Raw genomic sequence first — 16,959 nt, forward strand, 5'->3', positions numbered from 1 at the left:
TTTTTAAGCAGTGATTAACTCGATTAAAAAATTTAATCATTTGATAGCCCTAATTATGACATGACAGTGTCATGGGCATTACTGAATGCTTATGACAAATGTCATGAAGTGTCATCTGGCAAATTATGTCACTAACTCCATTTATGTCCAGCTCAGATCTTTTACATCCATTCAAAAGTGAGATAATTTGCCAGATAAAACTAAATGACATCTTCATTTATGCTTATGACAGTGTCACGTTATAATTATAATTGTCTGATGACAGTCTTATGGTGCCATTGTCAAATAAAGTGTTACCAAATACCGTAACTAGCAATTAATGAAACAAATGGAACAGTAACTGAAGAAATAATTAGCACAGAACATGAATTTTGATTGTTATTTACATATGTAGTGCTGCAATGCATGCTAGGAGGCATGTTGGACAACAACAGCGTTGACAGCAGTTGGCAGCAAAGGTTTACTGTCTGCCCCAAGGGAGCAGTGATGGCCAAATGAAGCTTTTTGAAGCAATGAAGTTTTATAGAAAATTGGATCAAAGCTTCATGGTGGCTAATTTGTTCTTATGACAGTCGTATGATGCCGCTGTCAAATAAAGTATTACAGGTTAATATCTTTTGGTATAAATATCCTATAATACGGTGAGGACCAGCTGCGGCTTTTGGTCCAGTGCGGCTTATCTAGGTATGCACAAATGTCGTTTTGGTGTCAAATTTGGTGAGTGGAGACTTATAGTCAGGTGCGCCTTATAGTGCGTAGATTACGGTATAACTTAAAACCTTTAAATACGTGGAAACCAAACATCGATCTTGACACATTAACTCTTGCCTTACACATCCTTTGATTTGTTGTGTATATTTTGCCGCATTACAGTTATTCCCATTTTTATCATATTGTTTATACAACACCTCTCATCTACTTTAAAGTCAATAAGTCGTCTGGGTTGTGATCCTAGTGAGGATAAGCAGTTGAGAAAAAAGTTCATTTTGCAGGCGGGAATAGATTAAGGGCATTTCTGTGGGGTAAATTTAATTAATATAAGAATAAAGTGAGTTACGAGTGTGTCACAGAAGAAATTAAACGCATAAATAAATGATACATGACATAATAATGTCTCAATTAACGCTCAAATTTTCTCAGTCACAATGGAAATATTTCCTATATACTGTACAATGCAAATATTAATTAACATATTAAACACCAACCAAGAGGATCATTTCGCATTTCATTGCTCACCACCTCATCTGTTTTTCTCTCCATCTGTCCAGGGCTCCGAGCGTTTCCATAGCTACCCTCCTTGGGCTTTAGCCATGGCATATTCTCTTATTGTGGTAGCCATGTTGCCATTGCCTGTGGTGTTTGTGGCCCGTCACTTTAACCTGCTGTCGGACGGTTCCAACAAACTGTCTGTGTCTTATCGAAAGGGCATGATTAAGGACATGTCCAACCTGGAGGACCAGGATGAGCAGCGCTTTATTCTCGGCAAGAATCCCCGCCAGGCCCCCTCCCCCGCACCCTCCCACCGTCCGTACTTGGGGCCCGGCGGCACGCAGGAGATGACCAATACCAACTATGGCACCAGCACTAAAACGGGTTACCAGAATATCGGCTCACCGGAATCTGAACTATAAAAGGCCAAGCTTGTAGTTCAGAATCTAGTTTCATTTTATTATTTTTTTCTTCATCCCAACTTTACCCATCTGGTGGCTCAGGTCCAGGTACTAAATATCCATTGATCAATGGCTTTATTTTCAGAATAGAAATAAGAACTAAAGCTGAAAGCAGCAGCGAATGGGCCCCCCACACACTCTTCGGCATGACCAATCCTACAAATTATGACCTATTCAATTCAATTCAATTCAATTTTATTTGTATAGCCCTGGATCACAACAGCAACGACCTAGGCCCAAAAGATGCTGTGTTCCCACCCTCTAGGATATCTGCACCAGAATGAAGCTCATTTTATCAATCAAGAATACACACATGTTCAGTTCATGTGCTGACCCCAATAGAATATCATCACTCTCTCAAAATAATTGCACAAGTCATTGTTTTTTCAAAATTGTTCGTAAATATCAGAAATTCATCAAATAGTCATTTTTTTGTTCCCTAAATGATAAAGAAAAGACTTAAGTGACTGTTTTAAGAAAGTGTCGACATGTAACAATAATTTGGAAACGAGCACAATACTCATAATGCATTAAATTTTTATAGTCAACATTGGCAATTTAGTAAAATAGATAAATAAAAATAAAACACATTCCCAGAAAAGAAGAGCAACCAATCACCGCAGAGGACAGAGCATAGTTTTGATCTTTAATGTTTTAATCTAAACTCTCTTTCACTTTTCTCATTATTTATAGAATACATAAAAAGGGACAGTTGAGATGAAATGCATTATTTGAATAATAAAACATTAAACTTAAGGCAATTCAACTTAAGCATCATACACTTCGTTCAATATGACAAAACAGAAAGTTCAAAACAAAAACAATTATGATTCAAAAATAAGGGCTCGAGTTTCATGCTGTGTTTAAATGCCAAGGAATAAAAATGAGCTAAAAGTTCATTCCATAGTTTGCCACATCTCCTCTGAGATGGAGCACAGGAATGTAGGGAAGGAGCAACTCAGACCGGTAAGGCGTGTATGACCATTTTGAGATTTGAAAAGGAATAGCAAAATCTTAAAATGAACTTTCGACTGCACAGGTGGAAGGAAGCCAGAGTAATATCTGCTCCCGCTTGCGTGTTACAGTCAAGAGGCGAGCGGCAGCATTTTGATGAAGGTTGAGAAGCTGTCAAAAAGGCACACCGTGAGTGTAAAAACAATAATATAAAGTATTATTATTATCTTTGTGCTAAACTAAGCCACACATTTGTATTAGATGTTAAATCATGCTATGCTATTGTTAACAAAAGTGTTTTTTTTCCCTTTTAATTCATTAAAAAAAAAAAAAAAAAAATACCAATGGCTTTTCAAAATGTTAGGCACACCCGCACTATAGTTTACAAGGTAAAAATGTAAATATTTTGACCCTCTCTCTCTCTCATGGTTTTGAAGCTTACAAAAATATTAGGAACAGCACAATTAATAACCAAATAGGACACAAAAAAATGGTAATGATATTAATTAGGGTCAAAGGTCAAAGGTCAGTTGTACATAAAAATCTAATGTGTGTTTTACAAGCACATTCTCCTTTGTGCAAACATATCATTTGTGCATCTGTCCACCTTATAGGAGACATACTATATTTAACTTTTTTTTTCCACAATGTGAAACCGCTCCCGGATCAATAATTATAGAAACAATATTGTGCTGGACCAAAGGCAACACACGTGATGGGTGAGCAAGCACACTTTAGACACAAATATTTGTATATAAGACATTAAAAATGATACATTCCATATTATGCACCCCCAGAGTCACAATTTTCTTTTATGACATCAGACAGTTTTCGTTGTTAAATGAAGCACAAGGGCTTGAGAGTGATTGGCTCGGTCAGGGAATTGGAGTGAGACTTTTGTCTTTCGTGTGTTCGTGGCTTGGTGAACTCTCTGTGTGTAAAAATAGAGCCATGTTGCCCAGGTGCGGTGTGGGGGCGCCTTGGCAACGTGCCTTAGATACCAAGTGCATCAAGGGTGTGTAGTCACCTGCACGTCTCTTTGGTAAGCAATAGATTCAGTTGAAACATGAACAACTCCTTAAATATTATTATTATTAGTAATATATTTATTTTTATTATTTATTTATATGCTTATATAGCACCTTCCGAAGGGACCCAAGGAAGCTTTGAAAATGTCCAGCATAACAACATCACATATTTTAGACACTAGATTTGTAGAAACTCCAGAACCTCTCAGCTGAATTGGCAAGATTGTAGTAATCTGCCTGAAATTCCTCTGTCACTACTTGAGTTTATGTAAAACCTATATCTTTTGAACCTGCATAACTGTCTTCACAGCCACCTTCACAACCTTGTAGTAGGAACCCAACATAGCTCAATCATTTGGACCTATTCAAGTTAAGTAATCTTTCCAAAGATTAAGACTTGCAGAACCTCATTTATCTTGTTAGTATCCATATTCACAGTCTTGTTGTGAACAACCACAACCTCTATCAGCACTAGAATCTGCAATAAATTATTTGATAATCAGGCACAATTTTGAATACTCTCTGGAACTTGATGGAGAGCAGGTAAAGGTGCATGAGGATGGGACTGGTGGATTTCTGTTTAGTTTAGACAGGCCCAATACTCATGGACCTTGCTAAGCACCGAGTATACTGGTCCATTATAGTAGTTTAGACCAAAATAGATTAGGCGTGAGGGTCTTGGTGACAGATTCGGTGCCAGTCAATAATTTTTTTTAATAGAATGACTCGCTGATGGGTTTAATGTGGGATTAGATTAATGTACAATGTATGTACTACATATTCACAAAATAATGTCAGGGTGAACCTAAAATGTACTAAATCATTTCATGCTAGAGTGGTTAAAGAGCTGTCAGGATTTAATATACAATTACATGCTGAAAGTTGATCAATTTTTAAGAATGTTAAAATTAGGTCCATCTGTATAGAATACGGTTCATTTAAGGTTCATTCTGAAATCTTTGCTGTAAAGCAAATATAAATTTTTTTGGGGCGCTGACAACGTTAAAGCGACTGATTGCGTGCATGTACTCTTTATAACCACAAGGTGTCTCTGTTGACTAACAAAGAGGCTTCCTTGGCCCCTCCCTAGTTCAAACGCTTGAGGCTGATCAGGTGTCTCATTCCCTCGGTAACAATGATGCTCATGATTAGATTCTTCAAGTTGCAATTTATTGTGATAACATTTGATAGCCTTGATGAATTGATATATTTTTTCTTAAATTAATCAACATTTACTTTAAAAACTATGTGACACACAGACTTACAACCATCTTTTTTTTAATGAACTTATATTAAAGTTTAAAAGCAAAAGTTCTTTAGATGAAATGATAATATACTAAATTCAAAATTCAAATATAACAGACAGCTGGACCCTCTTTTGAGAGCCAGTACAAAGGTACCAAATTTTGAGAATCAATGACAAAAAGTTTTGCATGCTGTCATTTTGTCCTCTTTCCGGCAGGAGATGAAGCACATTCAAAACAAGCACATTTGTGTGAGCACAAGCAGGAGCCAGGTCTTGCTACTTGAGTGATTAGCTCCAGCAGCAGGCAAGCTAAAAATATACGACCAACCAACCAGCCAGCCAGTCTGCCATAGTGAATTAGGTAAAGAAACACATATATCATGTCAGCTGTTCATCTTGGCCTGAGGCTGAAAGCACACTGAAGGTGTTTAAATATGATCATTGTGTCGCTCTGCACAATATTCAACATATCTTTCCTTCTCACCTTTTTTAATTGGCGATTTAAAAAGTATGTAAGTAATTTTTCAGATTTTAATTTTCTGCTTAGATCATTTCCATGGCCCATGAAGGACAATCATGGTTTAAGCGTCACTGCAATCTACTTGACATATTCTGTCTGACACTGTTTTTCAACTCATTCAAACAAAATGATCATTCATACATTCTTACATTCATCTTCTGTACTCCTTACCCTCACGAGTGTAGGAAATGATCAGTGTTTTTCGTTTTTTGTTTGCCAATTGAAAAGTGAATGTAGACAATGCTTTTATTTTCATTGTGGATGTTCAAAGGTGATGCATCATTTCTGTTTTTATCCACCATATTTGAATAGTTTACAACTATTCTGCACAGTTTCCATTCTTGGCACAATTACACCATATCGGCTAAGATGCCAACCCCTAATTGATGGATTGGTTAAGGACTTATCTCTATACTTTTACCCATGCTTATGCTTATAACTCCAGGGTTTGTTTGTCTTGTCTGTTGTGTTGTTTGTGATATAAATATGAAATGCATATCGAGCCATATCTATAGCTTCAATTGAGCTTTCGCTAAACTACACCCCCACAGACAGCATGGCCATTCAAGGAGCTGCACCAAACAGAAACTGATGCTTTCCAAGTGGTGCTGTTGAATCAGATGTCACATTTCATGAACTCATTGCCAGCGCACTGACTGTGAATGCTCATGTCTCAGAGCCATTGATGGCACTAGATATCCAATCCATTTTCACTGGGGGCGACATTTGATCGCTGCCAGCCCTCCCAGTCAGATCGGATTGGATGTCTAGCCCCGTCAGTAGCAGCCAATGAGTTCAATTTGTTAATGTTTTTGCTAAAATTTCTTTTTCTTCCCTAATATTAACATGGATAATGTTTTTGTGCTGACTTTTTGTCAGGCAACAATAAGTCAGTACAGTGAACCACTTCTCTATTCACACTGACTTGACCATGTTATTATATTATATATTATATCTTTTTTTTTCTAACGCCTTATGATGCCACAAGATGCCACCAAAACACCTTTTCCTTAAGGGGCTATGCTAGCAAAGAAATAGCTGGCCATGAACAGCAACACTAACACTAGCAAGATTTCAATTAAGGTCGTCAAAGGTCATAAAATGTCTGGTTGGAAAGTAGTAATTGATGTTTATACGGGTTGTGAAACAACATGTCCTTGCACTTCCACTGTGCCCCCCCCTAACCCCCAAATTAAATAATTTGTTGAACGTTTATTTTTAACTCATTGGGTACAATTGACCGCAGAGGTTCTCTGAAATTGGGGTGCAGGTCTTAGCGAAAGCAAAAATGTATCGACTGGGTGTTTCAGTCTTGATGTGAGCAAAGCATAGTTCTACTATTTATTTTTAGTTAAACTGTAAATATCGATGTACATTCCGATTAATCTACAATGCGTATCGGTGTATACTTGAGCTGTAAATAATAATTGTATATTTTCAACTATTTTTTGGGATGTACAGTAGTTCGTTTACTGTCGCTTCGCAGCCTGTCCGAGTGCGTGTGTGTGTGTGTGTGCGTGTGGATTGTACAGTGCAATGTGTCAAATACATGTATGTTTTTGTGTTGTTGAAGTGTAGTGGGTGTTCACAGGATGCACACTCATGGCTTGTAAGTGATCATTGTGTTTGGGGTTCACACAAGCAACAAGAAACTTTATCAGTGGAATAGAAAGTTTAGATTTGCTCTCATTTTGTGGGAGAATTCAAACTGCAACCTACAATAAATGGAATTTAAAAAATATTTGCTTTGATTTAATAGTTTGTTTTTGTGGCCTCTCTTATAGGATGTAGATGTAAGACACAGACTTTAGGTGAAGGACTTCCTCAGTGTGTCAAATAATACACACAAGTGTGATGTCACACTTCAACATTTCGGTTTATTTATGGTGGATTTTTTGAGTAATGGTTTTATAAATGTACTTGTTGTTTCATGTTATTGTAATTCATTTTGGTTTGTAAAATGTGTTCAAGGCTAGGATGTAGTTTATCCAATAGCTTTTTTTATTTCTTGATTTAAGAAATGTATTAAAGCTGGGTTTTTTTTCCATTCCTGATAGCTTTATCAATGCACCATATTCATGACCTATTAATTTATTGAACTGTTTCATTATTATATCTGTATTCAATTCAATAATGGATTTCACTCACTTTATACAGTTTTTTTCCGCCAAGGTCCCCTTCTAATTTCCACCTCCAATTCAAATAACACTTTGCCATATATAAAAATGTTCTAAAATGTGTATGAAAGGAACTATTAAAACTACTGTAAGAAACACAAGGGTTTTCTGGATCAGGAATGATATTTTACCTTGAAAGTAAATTGTGTTTTTTTTTTCTTTCTTTCTATACTTTAACTGTCAAAGAATAAAAAGGGAGAAAACAACTAGCAGCTGTCGTGGCTGATCCACCATATTACAGACCACCAATATATGTCTGGTCACCATGGCAACGGCTGTGACGTCATTCTCCATAAACGCAGATGCACCACAAAAAAATTAGGAGCTGTTAGTTTAAAGCCAGATTATTATATTAAATCAGATTATTATTAGGGAGCATTTTGATGCAATAGTACCATTCATAAACATTAATTATTGGATCAATCTGTTGGAATTTGGAAAAGGCATCTTCAACTGCATCCTATCATTTGACAATTACACTCAGTTAAATCATATTGAAGTCATGCGTGCTATAACAATCTCACCCTCGTGTAGTCAAAGCAATTGCTATAATCTCAGTGTATGGTTTAAGACTCGCATCTTCCTGCAGGTTATAATATCATACATTAACAAAACATTTTAAGGGGAAAATTATCTGAATTAAGTTAATAATTAAACTAATGCATATCACAGCTAAAAATACATTTGTTGTTATGATGAGTAAAATGTAATTAAGTGTAAGGTTTAAAAAAAAAAAAAAAAAAAATCATGGTATCTTGAATATAGCATTCTTTTAAATCTAAATTCAGCAACATGATAGCTTTTTAATTGAGATTCTTACTGAAGCTATACTGCATACTTGTCAAATGAAATGAACCTTTCTGTTGTGTATGTTTCTCAAAAACAGCAAAAATGTACCCAGCTAATTTTGATGTCCCATACTGCAAATAGTCTTTTTTAAATGTGTTCATTGGATCTACAACACCACACAAGCATTAAAGCGGTTATTGACTTATGATCTGTCGACAGCAGGGATATGGACCTTGTGTTTTTGCACAAGGTCAGCACTGATAACGTTGAACTTTACCATGTCTCATTTGCAGGTACACGCCTTTTGCACTCACTTGTGCTGGGTTGTCAATTTAATCTAATGTTCCATTGCTGTAGGCTGTCCTCAAATCAATAAAGTTAAACTGGTTTCATTGATGTTAGACAACAGGAAACTGCAGCTCCAGGTTGTATATGCAAAGGTCAAGTTGTGGTGCATTATCCTACAAGTCAACTTTCAAAACACATTTTTTTAGATCACTTATATTTTAATACTTCATTTTAACCATCACAAAACCTTTATGAACAGTTCAGACATTTTCTTGTACACTGCAAGTAAGTTACAGTCCATGTATAAATAAATGAGTAAGTGAACTTTATTTATAGAGGATGATTAAACAAACTTGCAATAAACCAAACAAGCTTTGGAGTTCCCCCTATGATACCCACTTCATAAGGTGGGGTCTCTTAGTGTCATTGCACACACACAAAAATTCAACAGACTGAACAATTGGCACATTACCTTGTAAGGTCAGTTTGCAACGTAAATAGGAAAGCCTTCTACGGTTTAAATCATTATTGAGTACACCCTCTTTGGAAAAGTAAGTTTTTATCAACAGCTCATAAAAAAAGTTTTACATATACCAAATCTTATGAATATGCATTATTATGACAATGAAAAAGACTCCTTTTACGGTATAAGTGTCCCATATACTGTTATATACTTTCCTGATGTTTTTGGGGATATTTTAGCAAGTATGATTCTAATTTTCCCAAAACTTGGCCACCTGATTCAGGAAAACATTGGTGGATTTTGTTCACATGTCAAGCATCATTTTCCTAGAAGACTCTCCGCGGGGGCAGAGAGACATCAGTCGTATTCTCAGACGGCTCTCTCAGCTGCTGTCAGCCTTCGCAGATGGTCCTGTGCCAGGCTCGTTCAGTCAAATGACCCGACAGACAGCCAAGACAGGACAGGACAGCTTGATACTGTTTGAACAGCCAATTCCCAAGCACACACAACCAAGGCGAAACAGCATCATCTGCCTGGTCACTGATTTTAGATGAACCAAAATTAGAGACAATCATTGTGGGCGATGATTTCCCCCCTCCGCTTTGATAAAATAAATAAATAAATAAATAATTTAAAAAAAAAAAATGTGAAATGCAATTTCAAAAAACAAAATACTAATCGGGCTCAATCTGGTTATTGCTAGTACTGTATCTTCGGAATTAAAGGGTTGCTGATAGGTTTTTAAATAGATCACATAGTCTATAGTTTACATACAGTAGATTCATTGAAGAGGTTAGGAGAGTTAAAAGATGAAATATGACGTACAGTCTGGCCAAAAGTATTGGCACCCCTGCAATTCCGTCAGATAATGCTCAATTTCTCACAGAAAATACTTGCAATTGCAAATGACTTGGTAATAATATCTTCATTTATTTTGCTTGCAATGAAAAATCACAAAAAAATGAAAAACAAAAATATTAAATCATTATCATTTTACACAAAACTCCATAATTGGGCCAGACAAAAGTATTGGCACCCTCAGCCTAGTAATACTTGGTAGCACAACCTTTAGACAAAATAATTGCAAACAACCGCTTCCGGTATCCATCAATGAGTTTCTTACAATGCCCTGCTGGAATTTTAGACCATTCTTCTTTGGCCAAATGCTCCAGGTCTCTGAGATTTGAAGGTGACCTTCTCCAAACTGTCATTTTCAGATCTCTCCACAGGTGCTCTATGGCAGGGGTCCCCAACCTATTCCACTAAGGCACACTGTGGGTGCAGGATTTCATTCTTACCAAACAAGATGACAACACTTTTTCCCCAATCTGGTGTTTTACAAGTGCAATCAGTTGATTGCAGTCAGGTGTGGCTTGTTTTAGCAGAAGCCTCATTGGTTCAACTGTCTCTGCTGGATCGGCTGGAACAAAAACCAGGACCCACAGTGTGCCTTGAGGACTGGGTTGAAAACCCCTGCTCTATGGGATTCAGGTCTGGACTCATTGCTGGCCACTTTAGAAGTCTCCAGTGCTTTCTCTCAAACCATTTTCTAGTGCTTTTTGAAGTGTTTTGGGTCATTGTCCTGCTGGAAGACCCATGACCTCTGAGGGAGACCCAGCTTTCTTACACTGCCCTCTACGTTATGTTGCAAAATTTGTTGGTAGTCTTCAGACTTCATAATGCCATGCACACGGTCAAGCAGTCCAGTGCGAGAGATAGCATAGCAACCCCAAAACATCAGGGAAACTCCGCCATGTTTGACTGCGGGGACCGTGTTATTTTCTTTGAAGGCTTCGTTTTTTTCCTGTAAACTCTATTTTGATGCCTTTTCCCAAAAAGCTCTATTTTTGTCTCATCTGACCAGAGAACATTTTTCCAAAATGTTTTTGGCTTTCTCAGGTAAGTTTTGGCAAACTCCAGCCTGGCTTTTTTATGTCACTGGGTCAGAAGTGGGGTCTTCCTGGGTATCCTACCATAGAATCCCTTTTCATTCAGACGCCGGCTTATAGTTCGGGTTGACACTGTTGTATCCTCGGACTGCAGGATAGTTTGAACTTGTTTGGATGTTAGTCAAGGTCCTCTATAAACCCATAGACTTCATAACTTATTGACATGACACGGGAAATGGGGCTGATTCGTAGGGGGCCTATTTTCAAAAACTTCAAATTCAAGTATTTACAAAACCAAAGCTGCTACCAGCCTAAAACCAAAACAGGCACCTACCTTAGCCAGTATGAGTCTCCATGAGCAGCGGCATCAAAAAATTAAAAGCCGTTCTCTTATAGAATCCTGATTAATATTTTTTTTAAATATAAAATTAACACAACTTAAAATGCCAATAAAAGTCTCAGATTTTACACGAGATGCACAAAAATCAGAGATAATCACCTATATTTTCAGGATCAATAGCAATATTTAACATATATACATTTTTGACCAAAATAGCAACTTATTTTTTTTTTTATTTACTGCAAGTTTTCAACAGCTAATAAATCACTTAATTTAACATCAGAAACTTAATACTTGAGGAAAACATGCAGAATCAATTATAAATAATATGTAAATAGATTATTAATAAATTCTATGTACAATCACAACTTATTATAGAATAGAATAGCCTGGCGTAACAGGAGCTTTTCTGGTGAAAATTCTTGTGAATAAATGCTTAAATCCCTGAATTGTTCATAGATATGGACGTAAAATAGTCTCAATTCTTGGTTAAAAGCAAAGAAACCGTGCAGTTAGGGTTTATTTTACGTGTACTGACGAAGTACAATGCTACTATGTTAGCGAATGAGGCTAGCGGCCGCCTGGCGTAAAAGGAGCTTTTCTGGTGAAAATTCTTGTGAATAAATGCTTGAATCCCCGAATTCTTCATAGATATGGACGTAAAACAGTCTCAACTCTTGGTTAAAAGTAGGGCTGTCAAACGAATAAAATTTTTAATCGAATTAATCACAGCTTAAAAATTAATTAATCGTAATTAATCGCAATTCAAACCATCTCTAAAATATGCCATATTTTTCTGTAAATTATTGTTGGAATGGAAAGATAAGACACAAGACGGATATATACATACAACATACTTTACATAAGTACTGTATTTGTTTATTATAACAATAAATCCACAAATGGCATTATTAACATTCTTTCTGTTAAAGTGATCCATGGATAGAAAGACTTGTAGAAAGATAAATGTTATAGTTACAAGTTATAGTAATCTGATATTAAAACCCCTCTTCATGTTTTTGTTTTAATAAAATTTGTAAAATTTTCAATCAAAAGTAGAGTTAATATAATAATAAGAAGAATAAAAATAACAATAATAAGAATAGAGTGACCAAAGTCTGAGTAAGTTGCCAGTTCATGCCAGTTCACTTTGCATTGTTGTTTAACTGTGTGAGAATAGGGCCTCATTACTACAGACTGAAGTGCTTTTCTTTTTGTGAACATTATCATTTTTTTTTTTTTTTTTGAGAGATAGGAATATTATTTTTGTTGTGCTTTCACTAAATGGTACTTATGTTTGTTGTGAAGGAGTTACCAAAGCTTATGCCAATAAATGGCGCGGTCCAAAGAACGCCTGCGTCCACTTGCCATTACAACATATATACTGTATCTCTGCAAATATCTTACCCAAAATACAACAAGAGACACATAATTGCCACTAAAAGAAAGAAAACTTACAGAAATATGCGTGGAGCACAAATAGCACAATGTAAAAGCATAAACGTCTCACAACTACTAATTCTCCCACTAGTAGAAGGAATAACATTAGTATGGAACGGCGCTGGCCCAAAGCGGCCGCTGGCATTCTCTTCATTCTTAATGTCCATAAACGGCGTCATTATAATCTGTTTGAGGCAATGTGTGAGCGGGTCATTCAATGCATGCGTTAATTGCGTCAAATATTTTAACATGATTAATTTAAAAAAATTAATTAACGCACGTTAACGCGATAATTTTGACAGCCCTAGTTAAAAGTAAACTATGAGGCTAGTCAGTTACGAAAATTAGCCGCCTCCATGTGTAAACAAAGAAGAAAATTCCTGCGAATAACTGCTTTAATGACGCATGCATAGTACAAAAATATAATATTTATCTTGAATCCTTAAACAAATCACTCCTGAGACAATCCTTCATGTTTGTATGTGGTACAGCTTTCGTAGTTAAATCCAATTGTAAGTAAATCCAAGCTTAAATGTACATGAGCGTGTGCCGTCTTCGGCTATTACTAAATGAAGCTTGGCTCCCTCTGATAAGGCGTCACGCAAAGAATGACGAAGTGACAAGTCAATAGTGATGATGTCTATGATCCACCATCCGCACAATCTTTCGTTGAAATCTCTCGTCAATTTTTCTTTTTTGTCCACATCTAGGGAGGTTAGCCACAGTACCATGGGCTTTACATTTATTGATTAAACTAAGCACGGTAGACACAGGAACATTCAGGTCTTTGGAGATGGACTTGTAGCCTTGAGTTTGCCCATGCTTCCTCACAATTTTGTTTCTCAAGTCCTCAGAAAGTTGTTTGGTCTTCATTCTTTTTTCCATGCTCAATGTGGTACACACAAAGACAAAGGACAGAGGTTGAGTCAACTTTAATCCATTTTAACTGACTGCAAGTGTGATTTAGTTATTGCTGCCACCTGTCATGTGCCACAGGTAAGTAACAGATGCTGTTAATTACACAAATTAGAGAAGCATCACATGATTTTTCAAAAAGTGCTAATACTTGTCTGGCCCAGTTTTGGAGTTTTGAGTAAAATAATAATGAATTTTTTTTCATTCTTTTTTCATTGTTGTGTTTTTTTTTCATTGCAAGCAAAAGAAATGAAGATATTACTACCAAAGCGTTTGTAAATGCAATCATTTTCCGGGAGAAATTGAGCATTATCTGACAGAATTGAAAGGATGCCAGCACTGTATTGTTTACGCAGAACCCAGTATGACAAAGTGAAGGCTAGCAGCAGTTATAGTTATCGAGACCGTTTTACCTTTAAACCAAAAGGCATACGTCAGCCAGGTGTTTGATTACTGTTGGTGGTTTCTTTGACTGTAGGCTGCAGATGAGCATACTTGGAAAATCTATCCCCACCTGTCAATAGGGCGCAATTGCCTTTAGCTTGTGGCAAAGTGTGGACAGACAGCAATAAAAAGACACCATAAAGCTGTACTCATGATCCTGAGCCTCCTGACCAAATGACTAAGGGATCACATTTCTGGTCACATTAAGATGTTTATACAAGTAAAATAACATAATATAAATGAAACAATAATTGTGGTTTGCGTTGGTGTAAGGTTAGGGTTTCTGGTTACCCCATTAGATTGTGCTAGTGTATGAGTCATAAATGAAACAAGAAAGCTGTTTGAAACGTCACAATCAAACTGAATGATGTTTCAATGCATAATGGTTGTCACACTCCTCTTGGATCATCAGTTACAAAATGCACAAACACACACACACACACACACACACACGTTTATTCATGATGAAGCCGTACTCTCTTTAAAAAGCTGTTGGAGGAGTGCCAGTTGGTACCTGAGTTGGTACAGTACATGATAACAGAAGAAAAAGTCAAATTATTATTATTTTTTTGGTTATTAAGAAGAAGTGGGAACAAGTGACTTCAATTGTTTGAGGCCACACCAACATGCAGATGGAGGGATGAGCGTTGGGACAACATGAGCAGTACAGCATTGCATCTCATCCTCCAATCTGTTGTTGGCATTTCCACACTTTTACCTCCATTTGTTTTTACTGTTAATTTTTCATGTCTTCTACATCATGCACTGGGTAATAATGTACCTTCGGTGAATATCCCTTTTCCCTGTCAGTGCGTCTCCTAAAAAGTGATTCCAAGGTTTGAACATGTCACACTGTGGTGAGATTTGTTGTGTCGTGGTGTCATTTCCTGCTTTATTTTGACAGTTTTAGCTTCCTCATTTCAAAGCACTCGCCCTTCCTCATGTCCTTCCTAATCACCAATTGATCCCACCTGCTTCCCTATGCCTTCTGTGTGTATATATAGTCCGTATTCCCTTTGTTTTGTGCCAGAGTGTCATCGTCCGCTGACGTGTCAAACAAGCCAGCCTTTGTGTACAGGCTGGGGACCATAGCCCGAGAAGACAGTCTGATCCAGAAACATTTGTAAGCATTTTTGATAGTTGTGGTCAGATGAAGCTTCATGAGGCATTGAACCACTTGAGACAATTGGTTTGAGAAAGGGTTCATTTTTCCAAGCTTTATGTGAGCACGGTACCACCTACTGATTAAGTGTATGATCACAGTCAGTTGTCTCTCAACCACCTGAGTAAATCATTGATATACAGTATATATGTTTTGTGTGTGTTTGTCTGTTAGAAAGGAATTAATATACAAAATATTGTTTGACCAAATCCTCTATGAACATAGTGTATCACAAAAGTGAGTACACCCCTCGCATTTCTGTAGATATTTAAGTATATCTTTTCATGGGACAACACTGACAAAATGAAAAGTAGTCTGTGTGCAGCTTATATAATAGAGTTAATTTATTTTCCTCTCAAAATAACTCAAAATATAGCCATTAATATCTAAACCCCTGGCAACAATAGTGAGTACACCCTTTTGAAAAAACTTACATCCCTAAATGTCCAAACTGAGTACTGCTTGTCATTTTCCCTCCAAAATGTCATGTTACTCGTTAGAGGAGTGCTGTCAGCATTGCTGCAGAGATCGAAGAGGTGGGGGTCAGCCTGTTAATGCTCAGACCATACGCCCTACTCTACATCAAATTGGTGTTCATGGCTTTTACCCCTAGCCTGGTACACCAGACTCACCGCTGCTCCAGCTATAGAGTCTGGCGACCAATGAGCGGTTCAAATTTCCAGGGCTGAGCAAGCCAAAGCAAACAGACAGCAGAGTGGATCAATCAGCGACGGGCAGACGTGACGTTGGTAAAGCGACAACTCTCGCGCGGCGCGAGCGAAGTTTATTTAACATGGCCTGTGCGAGACAGCCTGTTGTCAATGACTTGTGTCTATGTGTTTTTGTTCATTTAAAACTGATTTTACCGTGGATTGGCGCATATTCTTGGCTCTCCTGTTCGCCATCTGTGTTGTTGTGGAGACGACTTCCGACACGGAAGAGTGACGTTGCTCGTTAAAAATACGTCACGCAAATAAACAAATCTGATTGGACGGATCATTTCGTACTGGCTCGAGAGGCCGTTAAGGAGGTGGGTCCCAGACTATTCTCACAGTGTTTGAAAAATACAGGGAGAACTGTCTGGCCGTGCCAGGCAATGTCACCCCAGGAGGAAGCCTCTTCTGAAGACGGTACACAAGAAAGCCCGCAAACAGTTTGCTATAGACATGTCAACAAAGCACATGGATTACTGGAACCATGTCCTATGGTCTGATGAGACGGGTGGGCTTTCTTGTGTACCGTCTTCAGAAGAGGCTTCCTCCTAGGGTGATAGCCATGCACACAAATTTGATGTAGAGTGCGGCGTACAGTCTGAGCACTAACAGGCTGACCCCCCACCTCTTCAATCTCTGCAGCAATGCTGACAGCACTCCTGTAACAAGTCACGTGACATTTTGGAGGGAAAATGACAAGAGGTACTCAATTTGGACATTTGGGGATGTACGTTTTTTTGAAACGGTGTACTCATTTTTGTTGCCAGGGGTTTAGATATTAATGGCTATATTTTGAGTTATTTTGAGGGGAAAATAAACTAACTCAATTATATAAGCTGCACAGACGACTTTTTATTGTGTCAAAGTGTCATTTTGTCAGTGTTGTCCCATTAAAAGATATACTTAAATATCTGCAGAAAT

At 37.4% G+C, this 16,959-nt stretch overlaps 1 protein-coding gene across 2 annotated transcripts in view; it reads left to right on the forward strand.

Moving 5' to 3' along the window:
* Window positions 1-8,273, forward strand: part of slc6a17 (solute carrier family 6 member 17) — a 41,325-nt gene extending 33,052 nt beyond the window's left edge. The window contains exon 12 of one of the 2 annotated variants that reach the window (XM_057829410.1): window positions 1,269-8,273. In XM_057829410.1, the coding sequence (XP_057685393.1) occupies window positions 1,269-1,631 (363 nt within the window). In that variant the 3' untranslated portion in view covers window positions 1,632-8,273. The remainder of the gene's footprint in view (window positions 1-1,268) is intronic. The other variant, XM_057829409.1, reaches the window with a different exon arrangement.
* The last annotated feature ends 8,686 nt before the right edge of the window (window positions 8,274-16,959 follow it).

This window comes from Corythoichthys intestinalis, chromosome 2 (genome assembly GCF_030265065.1).
Source record: "Corythoichthys intestinalis isolate RoL2023-P3 chromosome 2, ASM3026506v1, whole genome shotgun sequence".
NCBI classification, from domain to species: Eukaryota; Metazoa; Chordata; class Actinopteri; order Syngnathiformes; family Syngnathidae; genus Corythoichthys; species Corythoichthys intestinalis.